The sequence below is a fragment of the Lissotriton vulgaris genome, chromosome 9, assembly GCF_964263255.1.
Source record: "Lissotriton vulgaris chromosome 9, aLisVul1.2, whole genome shotgun sequence".
In the NCBI taxonomy this organism is placed as follows: domain Eukaryota; kingdom Metazoa; phylum Chordata; class Amphibia; order Caudata; family Salamandridae; genus Lissotriton; species Lissotriton vulgaris.
In genome coordinates, this window is record NC_141697.1 from 489,027,556 (window position 1) to 489,052,672 (window position 25,117).

General features: G+C 45.0%; 1 protein-coding gene across 1 annotated transcript in view; it reads right to left on the reverse strand.

Moving 5' to 3' along the window:
- PRKCH (protein kinase C eta) overlaps positions 1-25,117 on the reverse strand; it is a 773,184-nt gene that overhangs the window by 306,713 nt on the left and 441,354 nt on the right. Inside the window, exon 6 of the mRNA XM_086937948.1 lies at positions 3,703-3,832. Within this exon, the coding sequence (XP_086794074.1) occupies positions 3,703-3,832 (130 nt within the window). The remainder of the gene's footprint in view (positions 1-3,702; positions 3,833-25,117) is intronic.

Sequence of the window (25,117 nt, forward strand, 5' to 3'; positions counted from 1 at the left end):
CCACCCCCTTTTGTACAACTCTGCTTTGGGCAGTGAACTTGTTGAACTATCTCACACCATCTGATACTTCTGCACTACGTATTCCCTTTCCCATTCACAGCCTCCCTTCTGACCTCCCCTAGCTTCCTCCCCAGGTGTACCGCCCAATCCAAAATTAACAGTGGCAACAGATAGAAAACTAGGGACAATATTATTTTTTCTTCTCCATCATGGCCTTCTGACAGTCCTACTATGTCGCTCTAGGCTGGCTGGCAATAAGGTGGGTTGGGAGGTTGTTGGGGAGGACTGACTGTGAGCAACGGAGCAAGTGGTACTATCGTCCTGATCCATTGACAATTCTGTGCAACCCTGTCTTTCATATAGCACTAACAGGTAAGAGGGCTGAGTGAGAGGTTGGGTGAGGCAAAATAGGCTATCAATGGTGGTGTGGGAAATGCTGGAGAAGCCCTGTGTACGCCCATCTTTTAAGGTCTATAGTCAGTCATCTCTTCCCTAACCTTCACTACTTCCTGCTCTTTGGCTCTAAGTCAGAGTACCTTCCTGGGAGAGAGTGGGCAGGGAAGGAATGTTAGTGAGCAAGGGGAGAGCATGTTGGTTAGTAGTATCCTTCCCAAGCCCTCACGACATATTGGCTTTTCCATGGCTCCCCCTGCAGTATGCTGATGGACTAGAGGAAAAAAGAAGACCTTTGCTCCTGAGTGCAAAGAAAAACAAACAACATGCGTCTTTTGAAAATGCTGTAACTTTAGTGCATATATTGGGAACCCTGTTTTATCCCCGTCTCTAGGTGTGGTGTGCCTCAAAGGCTTCCATAAACACCAATCTGGGTGTGCCATCAACACTCATCAGGAAGCAGACAGACAGGTTCAGTATACAAAACGAAAATACAACTACAAAACCACCATTCTCCAAAATCCCCCAGCTTCCCATTTCCGAAAGAATGCAATTCAAAATGTGCTGCTGTACACATAAGAATTAAACAACAGGGGGTGGTGATGGACAGAGTTTCTGAATTAAGCAGAATACACATAAGGCCACCTACAAAGGCAGTCCTTCTTACCACACCAAACTACTCACCACCAAAGGTTCACTGCTATTGAAAATGCCTAAATTCAGAACGTCAGCTGCTCAAAATCAACTATTCTCTGGAGCGAGGCCCCTTGTGGATGTCCCTCCAACCCAAATTAGGAACATAACTCACTGGCTTTAGAAGATAATTCAACCCCACATTTTTAGCCAATTCCTAAACTAATGTATACTTGATGTTTCTGGAATCATACTATAAAGTAGACACCTAGCCAGATAAGCTCCTCCAGCTGCTGTGAAGTACTCCTCAACTGGGCTTGCAACAGTCAAGTCTGACTCACATTCAAAGTCAAGGTAAACAGCATGATGGGCAGAGTTCAAGGCACATGTGCTTCTCACATGTCCCGACTCATGGCTAAGAACAGCTCAAAATATGTCCTGGGATTTTAAGACTAGACACATATTGACTGATGTAGGCCCCCTTCTAATTAAACTAGATGTGAGATGTAAACGGATAGCCTGACTGAACCCTAGGTTAGTGGGGTATTCATATGAAGCCTGATTAAAAAACAGACTGCTTAAATATCGAAATTCTCTCTAATAAATGTTGTCTTCTATTTGGAGAAGATGTCTGAATTGTGTGGGACCACAAATATCCCCAAGAATATGAGTACAAGTATGCATAGATTTTCAACTGTATTCCTTCTTGCCAATATTTACTCATTCCCATTTTCTAGAAAGTACAAAAGCGTAAACTAAATAAGCTAGAAATGTGCATTTCCACAATTAAATTTGTTTGCATAGGGAAAATATATTTCAACAGCCACAGTCCGTGCAGGTAACAGCAGTGGGGCGATGTAAGGGGGATTCCGAGGGACAATGCAGAGGGAAAATTAAATAAATAAATAATTTTCCCTCAGCATCGTCCCTTGGAATCCCACCTTACATGACACCACCGCTGTTACCAGCAAGGACCGCAGCTGTATTTCACTATGGAGAAATACCTTACTTTGTACTAGCTTAAAATCATGAATGGATATACTGACATGTATAATGAAACCATTAAGCTGTCATTTCATGAGTGAGGAAAACTGTTCTCATGGTTGGGATGTGAGTGCTTCATAAAGAGAACACCTTTCTAAGGGCCGATTGAATTTTTGGAGGTAAGGATACTCTGTTGCAATGGCGATGGAGTATCCTTACAGCTAAGAATGCGATCCTCCCACCAAATTTACATGTGGGCGGACCTTCGGGTTAATCATGGCGGAGACTGCTCTGCCTCCGCCATTATGTTATTTTGATTTATATTGCACAGCTAATCACCCGTTAGTATATCCAGGCACTAAGTAGGAATGAAGGCCTTATGGAACTTCTAGTTGAACAGCCAGGTTTTTCTCCAAAAGTTGAGAAGAGATGAGGATGTTCTTATGTATTGTGGGAGGTTGTTCCAGGACTTAACGGCGATGTAGCAGAAAGACCATTCACTGGACCAGCTTTTGTGGATGTGGGGAACAGGTATGAGGGAGAGGGATGCTGAGCACTGTTATTAAGCCCCTCCGACTAAGGCTGTCATTCGGTCAACCTAATTTAGATGGATGGAATTAAAGGTCAGTTTTCACTGCCAAAAAAACCTGGGTAGTATGGGGCAGTGAAAACAGCTAAATGCTCCCCTCGCCATGAGAGAGGACTCCTATGGCAATGGGGGCAGTGTATTTTTTTTATTTTTAATAGATAATCTCCTTTAAGGATTCATTTTTAGAAAATAAAAAAGGAACCTCTTTGTTGCTGGATTCCGTCCCGCTGACGGAGCCTTGCACCAAACAGAAATACGCATTGACAGGAATCACCATGAAGGTGGCTCCTGCCAATGCATTATAAATAAGCCCCAGCTTGGTTTTCATTTATAAATTTTGTGGGTGACGCCTTCACCAGGTCAATGGAGTAATTTACTCTGTCACTCTGGCGGAACAACAAGCTGTTCCCCCAAAAATAAATCAACCCCAAAAGTAATTGAACACCCAGACGCATGTGAGGTGGTAGGTGTTCATAAACATTTGGCAGGTACATCCCAACCACCAAAATGGTCAGTAAATTACAACTGTCAAGAGCAATAGTAAGGCCCTGACTGGTATAAATGGGGACTTAACAGTTCCAACTTTGGTGGAGGAGTTTGGGAAAGTAGTTGTTCCTGGGTAGAAATCTTCCTTGCAGAGAAATGCAAAAAGTCTACCAAATGCAAAAATACCTGAGTGGTAAATTTACACAGGCGTAAATGCGTACCTGTTAACATTTATGCATGCATAAATAATTACACATTGGACTATTCCCAGAAAACAACTACAGTTGCAGTTACCAAACAGTACCAACTTCAAAATTGATAATTAACCCAAATATAGTAGTACATTTTTTGACTATTTCATGAATCAGTGTTACTATGCTATTGCAAGGGGTATCTTGAAAATGAAATATTCACTACTTTGTGCCATGGAAGATTAACCGTCCTAACATAGACCTACAGCAGTGTAACACATATTTAGGGTAAGATACTAATAGACATGTACATTTATGTGAAATTCAATAGGTAATTGCTGGAATTGTTTGATAGAGAATTGAGGTGCTAGCAGAATCAAACAGATATTCATACTTATAGTCAAAAATAATTGTTAAAAGACTTACTTTTGCACTGATGTCCTTGCTTTACTATTCCCCAGAGTAGAGAGCCGCAGTGATCACAGAATGTTGGTGCTTTGTAATTGTGAACCCTAAACTTGTGTGGGAGGTTGATTCCAAACCTTTGGTCACAAACCTGATAAAAAAGAATGCAAAACCATTTAGTTTTTTAATGGAAATATGTACAAAATCTTCAAATATGAACAAAGAAAGGTACATATGTTGAGAATTGTCCGAATATTGGGAAAAAAAGTCTTACAAACCAATATTCGTAATAATAAAATTGTGTAATAGAAGAGGGTGATGGTGGGCAGTTGTTTCTCTTCTTTTCTGGAATGCTATGGCAATGGATGCTTTCAAATTTGAATTAATGTGTGGTCCCTAGTGTAAGAGTGGGTGTGGCATTTAGTGTCTTTTGTACCATAATAACCATTCCGCTCACACTTCAAGGGTCGAGGTACCAGAGTTTCATTTACATAATGTCCCCTGACATTAATATTGTGTACACAATGTCACCTAGAAAATCATAGCCCCATTGGAGTTAACAATAGAAAATCTACAACCAACGGGATGGCATTTTTGCAAAAAATATGTTTTACAAGATATTTATGTCAGACGATATTTCTGTAGATGATATTTTGTCATAAAACCTTTGGAGGGAGGGATTTTCTAAATGTGACTTATATAATGTATAAAAGCTTTCACAACTTATGTTGACCAATTTTAGTTTTTTTATCGATAGTAATTATCAAAAAGGGCTGGTCATGGCTCATCATAGATCAATCAAAATCATCTACCTTACACTAACAATACATGTCTTTAAAGGGACTATCATCAGTCTGAATGTACCTCTGTGAACCAATATTTTGCTAGCCAATCACAATATTGTTTGCTTCGTTCAGATTAAGAACAAGAAACTTTCCATAAAACATAAATATTGTAGATTTTATAAAACAATAGAATAGTGTAAATTGTGCAGCATGAGAATGACTTTGAAAAAAAGATACACATTTTACAGTGTATTTCTTATAACCTCCTTGAAGCACAACAAAATAATAAGTAAACAGAGCAGCAGCTAATTAAAAATATAGTAACAGCAATATATCAGGTAGACATTGACTAGGTAGTTAGCTGTCGAAGCAAGAGCTGCTACGTTAGTGTGGAGTTCAAATGCTAGATACCCAAACTTGAATAACAAATCCAAGAGGAAAGGCACAAGCCAGAATCTTACGGGCTCCGACAGACTTAGATTAGCTTGTATTTGGCCCAGCTTTTGTCTTCACTGACATACCCCAAACAGACAAGAGGAGCAGACTGCTACTGAAAGTGGGGAAGAAGCTTCAGAAATGCTGTTGAATGCCACTAGATATCCCACTGGATAAATCCTGAGTTCATCTGTAATCACACACCAGGCTTTTCATTTCTAAGCTCACGCATATCAGGTACCAGTGAAAATTGTATGGGGAGAAAGCTTCAGGAGTCGGGCTGTGTGGGACAAGAGATGCAGTCAGAAACCCCACTGTGTGGCACAGATTGAGAGTGGAAGTTTTTGGAATGCTGCTATCTGGCACTAGAAATTCCACCTTGTAGCCCCTTAGGTGTGTCTTTATGCGGGGTTTGTGTCTATCTGTGCAAGTGTGTGTGTGTGTGTGAGAGAGAGAGAGGGTGAGAGTGAGAGCAAGAGAGAGAATAGAGAGGGGTGGGGAGCAGATCTGTGTGTATGTGAGTGACCATAAGCTATTGTATCCCACAGTAGGACATATGGGTGAAAGCTGAGGGATATTTATGGCTGGGACTCTAAGTCCCATCCTGTCGTCCTTCATTATGCATGCAGACCAGTTGGTTTTTATACTACTTGGTCTCTCCTTAGCAGGCCACGGTGGCAGGGCCTGTTGGGTCAGTCAGGAAAACACCTTTAGGTCAGCCATCAATTCAATGCTACTTTATTCAGGTCAAAACATTCGCAGGATTCTAGTGCTGCAACAATTTATTTACAATCAGTTGAGGATTATTCTGGTCATTGTAACCACAACATGTCAATCAATCAACTTTACTGAGTGATCTAAATGACCATCACCACTGTGAATTTACTTGGGCAAAGTGGATGAAATAACAAATTCATAGACATCACAAAATATATTCAATTCAGTTATAATTAGTGAGAACTTCTCAGTCCCAAGCCAATACATTTGACTTCTTTTTTTCACTGTAAATATGTCAAGCATACTGCCTTTGTCACTTCTCCTTTTCATATTAAATAGATCTGATCTACTGCACTGGACATAACGTTTCCCAATGCATCAGTTCAGCCTACAGCTTTCATCATTGGCTTTTCTGTATAACCAAGACTGGTCTACTATACTGAGGATAAGGTTTCCCAAAAAGCAAACATCTGGCAGGCATTCACAAATTACCAATAGGTACAAAGATACTTTTTCCAAAACAAAACAACTTCCCATAAAAGTTCCTATTAAGATTACTTAAATGCTAATCTGCTACTAGAAGGGAGGAAACACCAAAACACTTGTTTACTACAGTAATTTGTACAAATCTGTGTAACAAAATGCCTCTAGTGACCACAGTGTAATAACAATCTACCAATACAGACCTTTTTTCTCCAACACATGTGATTCAGCGGAAGTGCACTTATATATATACTTATGTGCCGCTCACACAGCTTGACTCTCGTTGGTAAGAGGAAAGGATTCCAGCTTTCACACGGAGGGTGTCTTTCACCGCAATCTTGCCCTGCTACGACCAGCAACTTGGGAGGTCGCGCCGCTGGTGGGAGCTTTGCCGCAGTCGGCGGATTGCCTACTTGCTCCCAGCGAGCGCTTGACCCCAAATCTATTGGCTGCCTGTACCGGGGGACTGCGAGGACCAGAAGACTTTGCATCTTCCAGCTGGTGCCTCTTCCCCCGGCGGCAACGCCCCCTACCTGCAGCTTATTTACTCTTCGCGACACCCGCTCCGCGGGTGCCGCTCACACAGCTTGACTCTCGTTGGTAAGAGGAAAGGATTCCAGCTTTCACACGGAGGGTGTCTTTCACCGCAATCTTGCCCTGCTACGACCAGCAACTTGGGAGGTCGCGCCGCTGGTGGGAGCTTTGCCGCAGTCGGCGGATTGCCTACTTGCTCCCAGCGAGCGCTTGACCCCAAATCTATTGGCTGCCTGTACCGGGGGACTGCGAGGACCAGAAGACTTTGCATCTTCCAGCTGGTGCCTCTTCCCCCGGCGGCAACGCCCCCTACCTGCAGCTTATTTACTCTTCGCGACACCCGCTCCGCGGGTGCCGCTCACACAGCTTGACTCTCGTTGGTAAGAGGAAAGGATTCCAGCTTTCACACGGAGGGTGTCTTTCACCGCAATCTTGCCCTGCTACGACCAGCAACTTGGGAGGTCGCGCCGCTGGTGGGAGCTTTGCCGCAGTCGGCGGATTGCCTACTTGCTCCCAGCGAGCGCTTGACCCCAAATCTATTGGCTGCCTGTACCGGGGGACTGCGAGGACCAGAAGACTTTGCATCTTCCAGCTGGTGCCTCTTCCCCCGGCGGCAACGCCCCCTACCTGCAGCTTATTTACTCTTCGCGACACCCGCTCCGCGGGTGCCGCTCACAAAGCTTGACTTTCGTTGGTAAGAGGAAAGGATTCCAGCTTTCACACGGAGGGTGTCTTTCACCGCAATCTTGCCCTGCTACGACCAGCAACTTGGGAGGTCGCGCCGCTGGTGGGAGCTTTGCCGCAGTCGGCAGATTGCCTACTTGCTCCCAGCGAGCGCTTGACCCCAAATCTATTGGCTGCCTGTACCGGGGGACTGCGAGGACCAGAAGACTTTGCATCTTCCAGCTGGTGCCTCTTCCCCCGGCGGCAACGCCCCCTACCTGCACGATCCTCCCCTTTAATTGAACAGTCCCACACGCAACGCGGGACGCGCGCGGGGAGAAGCGCGAGGCGAAGCCCGGGCCAAGGGCGGGCCCATTTCAGCCCGTTCCAGACTGTGCAGGACTGGACTGGGCCACGGTATTTACATTTATATTACCTGCCCGTTACTTCCATCTGTGACCCCCTGTTGGATGGTGACATTGTATTTGATCCGCCCTTATCATTAATTTTGTCGTACTTGAAGTAAATATGAATAAGCGTACTAGAAGTAAAAAGACCTCTAGCCTAACTGATATCACCGGCCCTATAGACTTATTCATTACTAAGACTCATGAAGTCATAGACAAAAGCATACTTATCTTAGAACGCAGGGTATCTCATGAACTGGAGGTTGCTTGAAGATCGTCCATGGGGCCCCTGGCCTCTGCACAAACCCCTACCCAACAAGGACCAATTATCCCATTGCTCACGCAAGCTGATAACACAAACACACTAATACACACGGTCCCAAACATTGTCGATCTATCTGCCACTCAACTCTCACTGGGGTCTAACTCCAGTGAGGACCTGGAAAAAACACCAGATCTACAATTTTCCCAACATCAGGTGGATATCGTAGACCCTAATTCCACGGGCAAGCGGGAGGGTGCCACAGCCAAGAGGCAAAACACAGAGATGATCCCACACGAGACCACACCAGCCCTGCATAACACCACGTCCTCCTTTACCCCAACTACTGATACAATCCTGTTAGACCAATTGACCGCTACTAATAGTGGTGCCGATTGTATATTGACCTCACATGATGCTGGTCTCCGAGAGCGGACAGAGAACCAAGCCCTCGGGGGTGGCATACAGAAACCATGCACAGCATGTGTATCACTACACGATTTCATTACAAAAAGCATGGGGCTGTTGCTAAAACACCATCTGCAACCACTGGAAAAGAGCATCATGGTCATTGAGAAGCAATTAGCTAAATTAAATACCTCTGCTTTCAAGCAAAAATCACTGGGTACACCTGCCAAGGGCCTGGGGATCGCGAAAGACATAAATAACGTGGCCCAACCCCCGTCATTACCAGTTACCCGGCCCAAGCCTCTGCCGCTCGAAAGAGTTGCAAATACTGAAGCTCTAAAAAACGACAGGCAAAACAAACAAATTACCTCAAAACCCGCCCCAACAGAAGGGATTGGAAAACAAAAAGGCCCCACTGATATCCCTCAAAAAACCCCGGCTCCTGTGGAGTCAAACAGTCAAGCAGTAAAGCAGAAGAATACCCCACAGACATCACACAAAGCCCAACCACCCCAGCCACAAGGCAATGAGAGGAAAGGCCCAAGGTACAGGCGTCCGATACACCTGCCGCCCGAGGCGACCCCATACACTGTCATACGCACGGGGGTCACCGAGCTGGCTGATGGTACGGACGAACCCCCTTGGTCTTTGCGTAACAAGGTACTGCAGTGGTTGAGCCAAAACAGACCTCTCCATCCATCTAATCATGGCAGAATTATCTCAATGAGAAGAGTGTTCTGGATTGGCGATACCAAAAAAAGCTTACAGGGCGATTGCATTGTACTTAACTGTGAGGACCCCGATACAGCTGATTATATTTCCTCATGGCCAGCTCTAGAGAAAAGGGGGGGGTTGACGTTCAGCGCCTCTCCTTTTTCTACCCACCTCTAAATACTTTTAATTATGGCGACCCTAATAGCTGGGAGGAAGTCCAGGATTGGCCTTGGACACAGGTGGGGCACTATAATAGAAATAGAAACAGGAATAATAACAACCACTGGAATAGAGGGTGGGATAACCGTCCCTGGCCACCGAGGAGAGAAAACTCAAATTCTGATTACTGGAGGGGGTCCCCACAAGGAATAGGTACAACTGTTTGGACATGGTCGATTGACCAACAATGACAACAAAACAGGAAGGAAATAATTTAGGCATACCAGATGAGTCCTGCAAAAATGAACACCAGATTAGAATCGCCAACATCCTGCCACTAGGGAACACACCCGACTCCCCAACACGGGAAATACTGCTAACACTTCAGCAACCACCAGACCATCTAATCAGGGCCCCAAAATGGGAAGGTTCCGCACCCCAAGAGAGATTTAATGCTGGGGCTACACCCATAATTCCGCGGGACACCACACAAACCCATAGGGAGGTAGAACACAACATAGAGGTTGCTCAGAGGTTAACTCCCCAGATACGGGCATCAGAAGTCAGTCAACATAAATTCAACCTAAAAATAACCGCCTGGAACATCGCAGGGCTGAACAACAAAACAAGTGCCCAGACATTCCTATCCTTTATGGAAAAACAGGACATAATATGCTTACAGGAATGCTGGGACCAGGAGGAGACCCACATTGAGGGCTTTAGTACCTTCTATATCCCGTCGATACAGGGCAGTCGAGGTAGAGGGTTGGGGGGTTTGTGCATCTTCGCCTCCAATCTGTGTAACACAAAATTGTCCACATATATGGCAAGTGGACCTAAAGTAGGGGTGGCTAGATCATTGCAAGGACTTAGGGTCAAAGCAAAGGGATGGTTCATTTTCGTGATAAACATTTACATCAATGTGCCGAAAGTAGATCCCAAAGATCTAATAGCTGAGCTCACTACAATGCTCACGAGGGGCGGGCAGGACGTAGATTGCACTTTGTTAGTAGGCGATTATAATTGTCACCTATGCCCTTACAGTGCCACAAAAAACTGTGGCATTTATAATTTAAGAGGGGACCCCACCACACACTTTGAACACTCCATTATGGGTAACATGCTAAATCAATTAATGCACGATTGGGATTTGGGGTTTGCTAATGAATTATGTGAGCCTTCTGTAGCTTTTCAGACAACCTTTTTTGGGCGAGGGTCAGGCACTGTAATTGATTACATCCTAGTGTCTAATAGGAATCAGGGCTGTTTGAAGGAGTTTAACACGGAAGATCTGGCATTAAGCGATCACTTTCCGATTAGCACAACTATTTCTGTCGGGGAGACCGAGAGCTCCGTGTCAAGCATACCCAGTATTCTTCACGGTCACTCGGTCTCACTGGCAAGAAAGAATGGATATGCCATAAAATGGGCAAAAATTGATTCTACAAACTTCTTGAAGGATTTAGTCCAGAAAGAACTGAAACAATTTACGACCTGCCTAGAATCTAATATTAACCCTCAGTCAATTATAGAGGCTTATGGAAGGATAACTGCCACTATAAATGATAAATTAACAAAAAAATTAAAGACAGGGATAGTAAAGAGAGTACATGGCTGGTTTAACTCCGCCTGCTCCAAAGCCCATAAATATTTACAACAAGGGGTGGTGAGGGACAGAGTCTCTGAATTAAACAGAATACTCTCACCCAGTCAAGAGATCAGGGCTAGATCCAACACCGTTTTTTAGCTCACTGCACCATCCCAGTTTCAGAACCTGGCTGTATGCAAATTAGTCTGTTCCTGTCCCAGTGCATGATGGGAACAGGGCAAACCAAACTACAAAAGCCAATTCTTACACTGGGAAGGAAACAAGCTACCGGGGACCGGTTTCTGGCATTTCAGACTGATTTGCATATAGCCAGATTCTGAGCTGGGATGGGGCAGTGAGATAAATAACGGTGATGGATCAAGCCCTGATCTTTGGACTGGGTAAGAGTGGTCTGCTCAATTCAGACACTCTGTTCATCACCACCCCCTTTTGTAAATCGATTTTGGCCACTATAGGTGTGGCAGGGTATACTCAGACATGAGTCCCTTTCTCACTGCTCCATCAGGATTCAAGCAAGCCGGGCTGAAGAGGCTGAAATGCCAGAAACCGGTCCCCGGTAGCTTGTCTCCTTTCTGGTAAAGAATTGGCTTGGTAGTTTAGTCTGCCCTGTTCCCATGATGCACTGGGCCAGGGACAGACTGATTTGCATATAGCCAGATTCTGAGCTGGGATGGGGCAGTGAGATAAATAACGGTGATGGATCAAGCCCTGATCTTTGGACTGGGTAAGAGTGGTCTGCTCAATTCAGACACTCTGTTCATCACCACCCCCTTTTGTAAATCGATTTTGGCCACTATAGGTGTGGCAGGGTATACTCAGACATGAGTCCCTTTCTCACTGCTCCATCAGGATTCAAGCAAGCCGGGCCGAAGAGGCTGAAATGCCAGAAACCGGTCCCCGGTAGCTTGTCTCCTTTCTGGTAAAGAATTGGCTTGGTAGTTTAGTCTGCCCTGTTCCCATGATGCACTGGGCCAGGGACAGACTGATTTGCATATAGCCAGATTCTGAGCTGGGATGGGGCAGTGAGATAAATAACGGTGATGGATCAAGCCCTGATCTTTGGACTGGGTAAGAGTGGTCTGCTCAATTCAGACACTCTGTTCATCACCACCCCCTTTTGTAAATCGATTTTGGCCACTATAGGTGTGGCAGGGTATACTCAGACATGAGTCCCTTTCTCACTGCTCCATCAGGATTCAAGCAAGCCGGGCCGAAGAGGCTGAAATGCCAGAAACCGGTCCCCGGTAGCTTGTCTCCTTTCTGGTAAAGAATTGGCTTGGTAGTTTAGTCTGCCCTGTTCCCATGATGCACTGGGCCAGGGACAGACTGATTTGCATATAGCCAGATTCTGAGCTGGGATGGGGCAGTGAGATAAATAACGGTGATGGATCAAGCCCTGATCTTTGGACTGGGTAAGAGTGGTCTGCTCAATTCAGACACTCTGTTCATCACCACCCCCTTTTGTAAATCGATTTTGGCCACTATAGGTGTGGCAGGGTATACTCAGACATGAGTCCCTTTCTCACTGCTCCATCAGGATTCAAGCAAGCCGGGCCGAAGAGGCTGAAATGCCAGAAACCGGTCCCGGTAGCTTGTCTCCTTTCTGGTAAAGAATTGGCTTGGTAGTTTAGTCTGCCCTGTTCCCATGATGCACTGGGCCAGGGACAGACTGATTTGCATATAGCCAGATTCTGAGCTGGGATGGGGCAGTGAGATAAATAACGGTGATGGATCAAGCCCTGATCTTTGGACTGGGTAAGAGTGGTCTGCTCAATTCAGACACTCTGTTCATCACCACCCCCTTTTGTAAATCGATTTTGGCCACTATAGGTGTGGCAGGGTATACTCAGACATGAGTCCCTTTCTCACTGCTCCATCAGGATTCAAGCAAGCCGGGCCGAAGAGGCTGAAATGCCAGAAACCGGTCCCCGGTAGCTTGTCTCCTTTCTGGTAAAGAATTGGCTTGGTAGTTTAGTCTGCCCTGTTCCCATGATGCACTGGGCCAGGGACAGACTGATTTGCATATAGCCAGATTCTGAGCTGGGATGGGGCAGTGAGATAAATAACGGTGATGGATCAAGCCCTGATCTTTGGACTGGGTAAGAGTGGTCTGCTCAATTCAGACACTCTGTTCATCACCACCCCCTTTTGTAAATCGATTTTGGCCACTATAGGTGTGGCAGGGTATACTCAGACATGAGTCCCTTTCTCACTGCTCCATCAGGATTCAAGCAAGCCGGGCCGAAGAGGCTGAAATGCCAGAAACCGGTCCCCGGTAGCTTGTCTCCTTTCTGGTAAAGAATTGGCTTGGTAGTTTAGTCTGCCCTGTTCCCATGATGCACTGGGCCAGGGACAGACTGATTTGCATATAGCCAGATTCTGAGCTGGGATGGGGCAGTGAGATAAATAACGGTGATGGATCAAGCCCTGATCTTTGGACTGGGTAAGAGTGGTCTGCTCAATTCAGACACTCTGTTCATCACCACCCCCTTTTGTAAATCGATTTTGGCCACTATAGGTGTGGCAGGGTATACTCAGACATGAGTCCCTTTCTCACTGCTCCATCAGGATTCAAGCAAGCCGGGCCGAAGAGGCTGAAATGCCAGAAACCGGTCCCCGGTAGCTTGTCTCCTTTCTGGTAAAGAATTGGCTTGGTAGTTTAGTCTGCCCTGTTCCCATGATGCACTGGGCCAGGGACAGACTGATTTGCATATAGCCAGATTCTGAGCTGGGATGGGGCAGTGAGATAAATAACGGTGATGGATCAAGCCCTGATCTTTGGACTGGGTAAGAGTGGTCTGCTCAATTCAGACACTCTGTTCATCACCACCCCCTTTTGTAAATCGATTTTGGCCACTATAGGTGTGGCAGGGTATACTCAGACATGAGTCCCTTTCTCACTGCTCCATCAGGATTCAAGCAAGCCGGGCCGAAGAGGCTGAAATGCCAGAAACCGGTCCCCGGTAGCTTGTCTCCTTTCTGGTAAAGAATTGGCTTGGTAGTTTAGTCTGCCCTGTTCCCATGATGCACTGGGCCAGGGACAGACTGATTTGCATATAGCCAGATTCTGAGCTGGGATGGGGCAGTGAGATAAATAACGGTGATGGATCAAGCCCTGATCTTTGGACTGGGTAAGAGTGGTCTGCTCAATTCAGACACTCTGTTCATCACCACCCCCTTTTGTAAATCGATTTTGGCCACTATAGGTGTGGCAGGGTATACTCAGACATGAGTCCCTTTCTCACTGCTCCATCAGGATTCAAGCAAGCCGGGCCGAAGAGGCTGAAATGCCAGAAACCGGTCCCCGGTAGCTTGTCCCCTTTCTGGTAAAGAATTGGCTTGGTAGTTTAGTCTGCCCTGTTCCCATGATGCACTGGGCCAGGGACAGACTGATTTGCATATAGCCAGATTCTGAGCTGGGATGGGGCAGTGAGATAAATAACGGTGATGGATCAAGCCCTGATCTTTGGACTGGGTAAGAGTGGTCTGCTCAATTCAGACACTCTGTTCATCACCACCCCCTTTTGTAAATCGATTTTGGCCACTATAGGTGTGGCAGGGTATACTCAGACATGAGTCCCTTTCTCACTGCTCCATCAGGATTCAAGCAAGCCGGGCCGAAGAGGCTGAAATGCCAGAAACCGGTCCCCGGTAGCTTGTCTCCTTTCTGGTAAAGAATTGGCTTGGTAGTTTAGTCTGCCCTGTTCCCATGATGCACTGGGCCAGGGACAGACTGATTTGCATATAGCCAGATTCTGAGCTGGGATGGGGCAGTGAGATAAATAACGGTGATGGATCAAGCCCTGATCTTTGGACTGGGTAAGAGTGGTCTGCTCAATTCAGACACTCTGTTCATCACCACCCCCTTTTGTAAATCGATTTTGGCCACTATAGGTGTGGCAGGGTATACTCAGACATGAGTCCCTTTCTCACTGCTCCATCAGGATTCAAGCAAGCCGGGCCGAAGAGGCTGAAATGCCAGAAACCGGTCCCCGGTAGCTTGTCTCCTTTCTGGTAAAGAATTGGCTTGGTAGTTTAGTCTGCCCTGTTCCCATGATGCACTGGGCCAGGGACAGACTGATTTGCATATAGCCAGATTCTGAGCTGGGATGGGGCAGTGAGATAAATAACGGTGATGGATCAAGCCCTGATCTTTGGACTGGGTAAGAGTGGTCTGCTCAATTCAGACACTCTGTTCATCACCACCCCCTTTTGTAAATCGATTTTGGCCACTATAGGTGTGGCAGGGTATACTCAGACATGAGTCCCTTTCTCACTGCTCCATCAGGATTCAAGCAAGCCGGGCCGAAGAGGCTGAAATGCCAGAAACCGGTCCCCGGTAGCTTGTCTCCTTTCTGGTAAAGAATTGGCTTGGTAGTTTAGTCTGCCCTGTTCCCATGATGCACTGGGCCAGGGACAGACTGATTTGCATATAGCCAGATTCTGAGCTGGGATGGGGCAGTGAGATAAATAACGGTGATGGATCAAGCCCTGATCTTTGGACTGGGTAAGAGTGGTCTGCTCAATTCAGACACTCTGTTCATCACCACCCCCTTTTGTAAATCGATTTTGGCCACTATAGGTGTGGCAGGGTATACTCAGACATGAGTCCCTTTCTCACTGCTCCATCAGGATTCAAGCAAGCCGGGCCGAAGAGGCTGAAATGCCAGAAACCGGTCCCCGGTAGCTTGTCTCCTTTCTGGTAAAGAATTGGCTTGGTAGTTTAGTCTGCCCTGTTCCCATGATGCACTGGGCCAGGGACAGACTGATTTGCATATAGCCAGATTCTGAGCTGGGATAGGGCAGTGAGATAAATAACGGTGATGGATCAAGCCCTGATCTTTGGACTGGGTAAGAGTGGTCTGCTCAATTCAGACACTCTGTTCATCACCACCCCCTTTTGTAAACCAAAGCCCATAAAGACATATTACAGGCATTAAAGATAATTCCTAAAGATACCAGTTTGATTAAGGATGCCAGGCGAGTATATAAACAGACCCTACGCGATAGACAGGACGAACTGAAAAACCAGGCCTGGGAAGCCCTAGTAAAGGCAAGTGCCTTAAGGGATAATATTTCCTTCTGGAAAGAAATCAATGCCCCCTTTTTCTCCACGGATAGCAAGGCTGATTCGATGGAGATAGCCATAACGGAAGATGTCTGGGTAGATTACTTTACTTTCCTTATATAAAACAGATTTAATAACTATGACCCCAGAATATGATTTTAACAATAGGCAGGGGGAACAGGCAGTGATTCAAGATAGCTTCCCTTTAAACATAGTTATTACCCCCCCAGAGGTCGAGCTAGCAATTTCCCAGAGCGCTAATTTAAAGGCCCCCGGTCCAGATGAAGTCCCCATTGATTTATTTAAAGAAAATGTAGATCTTTGGGCTCCTCTTTTAGCAAATGTAATAAATGCGTATAGCAAAAAGGGTTTTCCTGACACATGGCACGAAGCCATAGTAATTCCAATATTTAAAAAGGGGGACAGACAGGACCCAAAATGCTATCGCCCTATTTCTTTGCTAGATACCCTGATGAAAGTTGCAGGTAGAGTATTACTAACTAAATTACAAACCTGGTCCAAGAGTAAAGGGATCCTATCGAAATTGCAGTATGGTTTTAAAACTGGTGTAGGCACTGTAGAGCAGGGTTTAAACCTGGCCTTAATAACAAATAAATATATTGGAAGGAAAAAGGGGAATCTGTTCCTAACATTCGTCGACCTAACCTCGGCTTTTGATTGTTTAGACCATAGTGTGCTATGGAAAACCCTGGTTAAATTGGGGATAGATAAAAACATTCTATGTTTTATACAGGAACTATATAGAGACGCAGGTGCCACGGTCAAGTACGGCAAAAATGGTGAGCGAACTAAAAAATTCCCTATAGCAAAGGGTGTTCGACAGGGCTGCATCCTTGCGCCATTTCTTTTTAATTTATATATTAACGAGATAGCAGACTTTTTAAAAGATCTTGAAGTGGACTACCCCAAAATAAATGGCACCTCAGTACCACTACTATTATATGCGGACGATGCCGTGATCATGGCTCGCACGCAGCGAGGTCTTCAGAAAGCGCTAACAGGATTCTCAACCTTTATGACCACGAGAGGCTTAAAAATTAACGAGGGAAAAACATTCACAATGTCATGCACATTGAGGAAAAATATACCAGATTGCAAAACCTTCGTCAACAGTGGAAAATGCTTTTTTGAGGTATTTACTATCAGTCCCCCGCTCCACGTCTACTACCATTTGCCACAATGAACTGGATAGAGTCCACATTACCGATCTGATAAAGATAGCGCCAGTGATGTTGTGGTTTAAGATCTGGACATGTGATGATACAGGTTTCAACAGGGAAGTAATCCAAGACTGTTTAAATCATTCCACTTCTAGTAAGCAGTCATGGTTAGCCTATGTAAAAAAGTTTTTGTTCTCTATTGGTAAACCAGATCTCTACCTAAATCCCACATCATGCTCACAAATAGCAAAAAAAGCCCTAAAAGTGGCATGTCTTGACTTACTGGAGGAAAGGAGATTGTACCTAGATGGGCACAAGTCTACCATAGTAGCCCATCGTAACATCCTACATGGCACAGGCCTTCACGCTTATCTAGCCCCAACCTATTTGTGTTATCACAGAATGGAAAGGGGCGACCACTCGGTCCCCCCGAACGTATGGCAGAGTACCACGATCCCCCCGGGAAGCCATCTTGGGCGGGAGGCGAGTCTCGGCTGGTATGCCCGAAGCGGCGTAGCCGGGGCGCGCCTTTTCCCGCCCTAGAGTGGGTTGGCCTAGACACTGACGCGGCTGGCCACGCCCAAGGGGCAGGCAGGGGCGGGTTTACGCCCGCCCTGAAGACGGATAAAAGGAGAAGCAAGATCCGAAGGCATCCTCTTGTTCCTGTGCTCTGAAGCTGCACCTCCTCGCTGCACGTGAGCTCGAGACGGAACGAAGAGCCAATTTTGACCCACCCACCAGCCCCTGATGACAGCAAGTGGTTTTGATTAAAGTTGATGGACGACCCTGATTTTCATTTACAGGTCGTGGTATTATCGTGATGATTTTGAGTATGTAATAAAGAAGGTCGATTTGTGTTTTGCAAATAAAGGAATTCTGCTTTAGTGTTCATTGGTAAGCATGCTTTTAATAAAAGTATAGTTGCTACTGTATTTTAGTTTAATCATTTAGTTAGCATTGTCGTATTTATTTTGGTCGGGCGGTAAGGTCATGATCGGTGAGCACTAATTGGAAGATCCCTATGAGTGGGCGTCACCCAGCACGGATGGGAGCGCTCGGGGGAGGTGGCCATTGGCCCCTCAACGGGGAGGCGGTCCCTTCTAAGGATGGGTCGCCGAAAGAAGAGGAAAGGCGGTCAAGGCCCCTTCCTGGGTAGGAGGGGTTACAGCCCCCTCCTGGGGAATTTCCCGGGGCCAGGACGTCTGCGACGGCAGATATGGTAAGTTGTGTGGGGTTTGGGGGGAGGTCTACGCTACCTTCTAGATACCTCACACGAGTCCTCGTACGACCTCTAAGTGGCGACGAGTTTTATTGGGGCCCCCGTCAAGTCAAGGGAAATTGGTAATTGCACTTGAGGTACGCCTCTGGGCCGCCCCTCACAAGTGAGGGCGATATTTCTGGGTTAGGGATCTTGACACCGGTTACGACCTTGCCGTTGGCCCTTAAACGTTAGGATGTACAATTTCAAAATTTCAAGTAAATGTTTTGCAGGATGTTAGTTCGGCTAGGAGAACCTTTGTATTAGAGACTATGTTAAGGTTAGCCAAACATCGCAATGTGGTAATGAAATTGTACATAATATGAAACTGTTTATTTAATGTTTTAATTTTGTTTCATATTTTAATAAATACGGCCGGGGGGGTTACTCCCTCCCGTCTTCCAAAGACTTCAGAACTGTTTCCGGTGTCCCATCTTTGGGGATTGTGTTGAGAGGGGGTGGCGGGTATCTCAGCCATATGCTCCTGACTCGAATGAGGACAGAGCCATTCTATAGGTTAATATCATTTCCGGCCCCGAATGATTGGTCTGCTAACTTGGAAAAATGCCCTTGTGATGACCTATCCAAGCAGTCAAACTTACATTGCATTCTTTTTTGCAAGTATTACCAGTGGGGGAGAAAAAGATATCTGTTACCTTTGTTAAAGACATGGGGTTTGAGAACCTGTAAAACTGCACTGGTCAGACTGTACACGATGCAAGATGAACTTACCATAGTGACGGCGATAAAATGTTTGACCTTCACTGTAAAGTGTAGAGGAACTATGGGCAATGGTTAGGACTTCATGGACAAATAAAAAAAAATTAAAAAAAATGTAAAATCGTATTATATTGTACCTTACCACATCAGATAATACGTAATACAGGAGTCAGTATGAATTCCAAGAGTCCCTCAATGAACTTTAGACATTTTTATACATTTTAAATGGAATTTATCTGTTCTGTCCTCATGATATGTATTTTTGCAAGAAGTTTTTAATGAGAAAAGCTATTTAGTCTGTCTATGTTTGTATTTTGTATGCTTTTATGGTTTTTTGTCAAAATACCGAATAAAGCTTGATATAACCTTGATATAGACGTCCTGTTCCTGACGGAAACCTGGCTTTCACCACACTCGGCGTCAGATATGGTGCTGGCAACTCCACCTGGCTTCCTCATTCAATCCCTACCGCGTCCCTTAGGCAGGGGTGGTGGGGTCGCCATCATCCACCGGGATCATTTCCTCTGCAAAACTAATGATGCGCAGATCCCCGAATCTGAAAGCCTGCATTTCACTATTAAGTTAGACCCGACCATCTCACTTACAGGGCTCCTAGTGTACCGCCCTCCGGGCTCCCCAGGCATCTTTGCTAGCGCTCTCTTGGATACGGTTGCCACACAGGCCCATGCCATCACCAACTTCATGATATTAGGGGACCTTAATATCCATTTTAATGACCCTTTAGACTCGGTGGCTGTCGACCTGATCACCGATCTAGAGGCTCTCGACATCCACCTCCTAAACTCCGAGGCCACTCACAACAAAGGGCACCTGTTGGACCCTGTGTTCACGAGCACCCTCACTATGCATGCGAGTGATCCCCTCCCTCTCCCCTGGACGGACCACTTTCTAGTTGCATTCCAACTACCGGGAATGTTTAAGAAACCCCAAAAACCACCTACATACTCCAGGGACAGGGCATGGCCCAAACTCTCCACTGAAGAATGGACCAGGACCTTAAAGTCAACTATACCTGCTTACGCAGATGACCCGGCCATCGCCGATGGTAAATATAGAGAGTGGATTACCACCTCCCTGAACTCCGTCCTCCCACTTAGAAATCGTGAGAACAACACTGGCAAACCAGTCTCTGCACCTTGGTATACCTCTGAACTCCGCTCACTACGCAAAGATTGCAAGAAAGCCGAACGATCTTGGAGGAAAAATTGGCAGCACTCCAACAAGGAAGCCTATCAAAATGCAGTTAGAATATACAAAACTGCCATTAGGCGCTCTAAAACTGTGCACTACGATACACGGATAAAAGAATCCACTAACTCAGCCAGGGAATCGTTTCTAATCGTAAAAGAACTTCTGAAAGTCCCTTCCACCCCTTCCACCAACTCCCCCCCGGTAGACCGGAGCAATGAATTAGCCACCTACTTCAATGATAAAATTGCCCGTATCCTAGCATCGCTTCCACCTCCCCACCCCTCCAGTCACACGGACAATGATCCACCCCGTAGGCCGATTGATGACAGCTCACACCCCCAACTGGCAACATTTAGGCCAGTAACCTGCAACGAGGTAAAAGACACTCTAACCAAAATGAAAAGCGGATCTCCTTTGGACCCAGCACCCATCAGAGTCCTCAAAACGGTAGCACCCGTCATCATCCCCACTATCACGGAGCTCATAAATAGCTCACTTGCCCAGGGATCTGTTCCTGCCAGCTGGAAGAGTGCAGTGGTGAAGGCACTCCTCAAAAAACCCCAGCTAGACCCAGCAGATTTGGCAAACTATCAGCCAATCTCACTCCTCCCAGGCATTAGTAAGATAGCCGAGAGACTGATCAACGGACAATTGTCTCAGTTTCTGGAGGATAACAACATCCTACGACAATCCCAAACTGGGTTCCGCCCTGGCCACGGCACAGACACGGCCCTTCTTGCCGTCATCGAGGAGGCAAGGCGCATTCTAGATTCAGGAGGGTCAGTGGCAGTGATCCTCCTGGATCTCAGTGCTGCCTTTGACACTGTCAACCACCGTGTCCTTCTCCAGCGGTTGGCGGCAGCAGGGCTCACCGGAACGGCACTCAGATGGATGGAGTCCTTCCTTGCCGGGCGTACGTTCCAAGTGTGGGACGGCAACCATCGCTCTTCTATCCTTCCCCTCATGAGCGGAGTCCCTCAGGGTTCGTCCCTGAGCCCGACGCTCTTTAACGCCTACATGGCCCCCCTTGAGGACGTGGTAACACCATACGGTATAAAAATTGTGAGCTACGCCGATGACACACAACTGGTCGTCTCCCTATCACAACTTGACGACCACCCAGACAACCTGGCTAACTGCCTCACAGAGATCCATGGTTGGATGTGTGATTCATCACTAAAACTTAACGGGTCAAAGACCGAAGTGATGCTCATGGGGAAACAGTGGGCGACCATTCCCTCAACGGTCTGGCCAGAAGTGTTCGGAGAAATTCCCATCCCGAAACGCGAAATTAAGACCTTGGGAGTATGGATCGAACCCGAGCTCTCAATGAAAACACAAGCGGCCAAAACCGCAGGTACTTGCTTTGGGCTCATGCGCACCACACGCAAGATCCTCCCCTTACTCCCCCTTGCATCCAGGAAACTATTAGTCCAAGGGCTCATACTATAACGCCTGGACTATAGCAACATGGTCTACTTGGGGGCCCCCGAGTACACCCTGGCGAAACTGCAACGTACTCAGAATGCAGCAGCCCGTCTAATCATGAATCTCCCCGCCAGAGCATCAGCGAAACCTGCCATTAAGGCCCTGCACTGGCTCCCTGTTCGCCAAAGGGTGGAATTCAAAGCCATGTGTACGGCGTACAAACTGATTAACGGAAGCGGCCCCTCCATCCTCAGCGACCTAGTTACGCCCTATAAAGCTTCCAGATCCCTGCGGTCCGAGAATGAACATCTAGCTAACATCCCCAAATTTAAAAAGACTCGCACGGGAGGTCGGCGATTCTCTGTTAAAGCCTCCACGGGTTGGAATTCTCTCCCACGTACCCTCAGACTCGAACCCAACTACTTAGGGTTCAGAAAAAAACTGAAAACTCTCCTATTCCCCAAGTAATGCCTTCCCCCTCTTCCCTCTCTTCTGGATATACAAACCCTCATAGCGCGGGGATGCCTCCGGGTCACCAGGCGCTTTATAAATCGCCAAATAAATAAATAAATAATAAATAAAGCTAATTTTGAATTTGAATTTGAATTTGACTTATTTTTTTCACTGTAAATATGTCAAGCATACTGCCTTTGTCACTTCTCCTTTTCATATTAAATAGATCTGATCTACTGCACTGGACATAACGTTTCCCAATGCATCAATTCAGCCTACAGCTTTCATCATTGGCTTTTCTGTATAACCAAGACTGGCCTACTATACTGAGGATAAGGTTTCCCAAAAAGCAAACATCTGGCAGGCATTCACAAATTACCAATAGGTACAAAGATACTTTTTTCCAAAACAAAACAACTTCCCATAAAAGTTCCTATTATGATTACTTAAATGCTAATCTGCTACTAGAAGGGAGGAAACACCAAAACACTTGTTTACTACAGCAATTTGTACAAATCTGTGTAACAAAATGCCTCTAGTGACCACAGTGTAATAACAATCTACCAATACAGACCTTTTTTCTCCAACACATGTGATTCAGCGGAAGTGCACTTATATATATACTTTTGTCTTGTTACTTAATCTACACTCATTTAAACCTCTAACCATACTGGGTCGTTTACGATTAGATGATCAGTACAATTTCATTTACGACAGAAGCCATGATCCTCAGATTAATCTTTCTCCAATGATAGCGGGGGTGGAAATAAGGGAGATTAAACTCACTGTTAGGTGACCATTATTTGGCAGACAAGTCACAGATTCAAAATCAAATTTAAATACACCAATCTCATAACCATACTGTATATACATAATAGCAACTGGAAGTCCCAACCTCCTAAAAAAGTTAAGATGAGTAAGAATTATACTAACCAACAACTCTGCAGTGTTTACACAGAATACGAGAAACAACACCTAATGTTCTGTCAGAGCTTTCTGATCCTTTCTACAATACATATAAATCATCTATGACAATCAAATGATAAATCAACAAGACTCAAAAATATGCTCAAAATTATTTAAAATATGAGCAATTGTATTAAAGATGCAAGGTTCATCATAATCAGCAATTGCTTCAGCAGATCAGTTAGTAATATATCAGCTTTAATAACAATGCCAAGCATTTAAGCAGGCGTTTTAATCAAAAATTGTCACTGAATTACAGAGACAACCACCAAATAGGCAGAAGGATATCTTGTAAACTAACAGCTCAATCTCTAAGGAAATAGAAATAATTAAATTAGGCTCCATTAAGGGTGAGTTCATTAGCTTAAGTTTTAAGAAAAGTTTGGCATAAAGTTCAGTCTATATGCCAATAACTGTAACATAGACTAGACAGTCCAAAGTTAGTAAAGAGTTATAAAGGCGAATAGCATCTTCATCCATAACCCGATGTAGCATGCATTGGAAAGCATCTCAAGAGTAAAATCCTATGAAAGAATATGAATAAAGGCCTGCCTAAAAGACAAAAAAGTTTGCATTGCCCCTCCTTTGGGGTTTCTTCTTTGATAAAGTCCTAGCGGCGTAACATCACACCACCATAAAAAGACCATCACATGGCTATGGTCACATCATGTCACCTAAATTGAATGAAATATCGAGCTGGTTTCCCATGTCTGTCATGAGCAATGAAACTTTGCAAGTCCACATAGGCCTGACTTTGCTAAAAAGAAATACAAAGTTGTGAATTTAAGGTCATAGTTAAAATTCCATTCCCATTGGAACATTTCGCTATGAACATTCAAAAAGTAATGAAAACATGTTATGGAACAGTAGGGTACAGAACAAGGTTACATTGCACTTGTAAAGAAAAATCCATTGTATTAAATCAGGGAAAAGAACAAAATCAATGAAATAGCATCTCAAAAGAAGAAAGAAAGGCCTTTAAGTTAGCATTGCATGGTTAAATGAAATAAGCTTTAACTCTCCCTTAATTGTAATAAATTTAAATCAATTCACATAAAAATATATAACCTTTCATGAGTATTATTATATGAAATGTTTAATGTTAAAATGTCCTACTTTTCTCACATTAATCTCGTAAATGCAAGCTTTTCAAAATACAAAATTCGAATCTCGTTTGAATATTTTCATATTCTATAACATCTCTAATATCAGTCTGTAAAATATCATGTTTCTAATTCATTTTATACATATATTTGCGTCAATTTTTCTAAATGATGCATATTATCAATAGGAACCATATTACTAAGCCAGTCCTTTTTAGCATAAACTTCCATTAATAAGAATAATGTTCATTAGTACAACTTTGTTTATATGTATTAATATTGTTCTACATATTTTTCCTTCATGTCACTTTTTAAAAACACACTTTTATTGTGCTTCCAATACACGTCTCTGTTTCATGTATCCATATATATCGTGTGTAATGTAAAATTTCAAACTTTTCGTGTGCTCTATCGATAAATGTGTTGTGTATTATAATTATTCAAAATCTCTCTGCACCTCATGATTTTCACAATGAATAAGACAGGCCTACGTCCTTTTTCCATACCTTTTAAAAAATAAGGAGATCATGCTATACATCCGACACATGATATCATTGGTTTCACGATACGTAGCCGGGATGCAGATTTTCTGGCACATCTTGCCTTTACACTACTTGCTCTCTGGAGTGCAGATTTTAGTCTTACCGAGCACATGTTATAGGCAAAGGAGACAAATTTTGGCTCTGCCTGCTGTCACCATAAATGAGGTGGCAAGTTACAGTGAATAACCATAGTGGAAGATTACCTTTGTTCGTTTGGTTTGAAACTTGGAAATAAACACTTGACTTGCCCTGATGAAGTTCTTCGCATAGAACGAAACACGTTGGGTGTTTTGGCTGCTGGATTTAAAGATTTTTTGCATATTGACAAG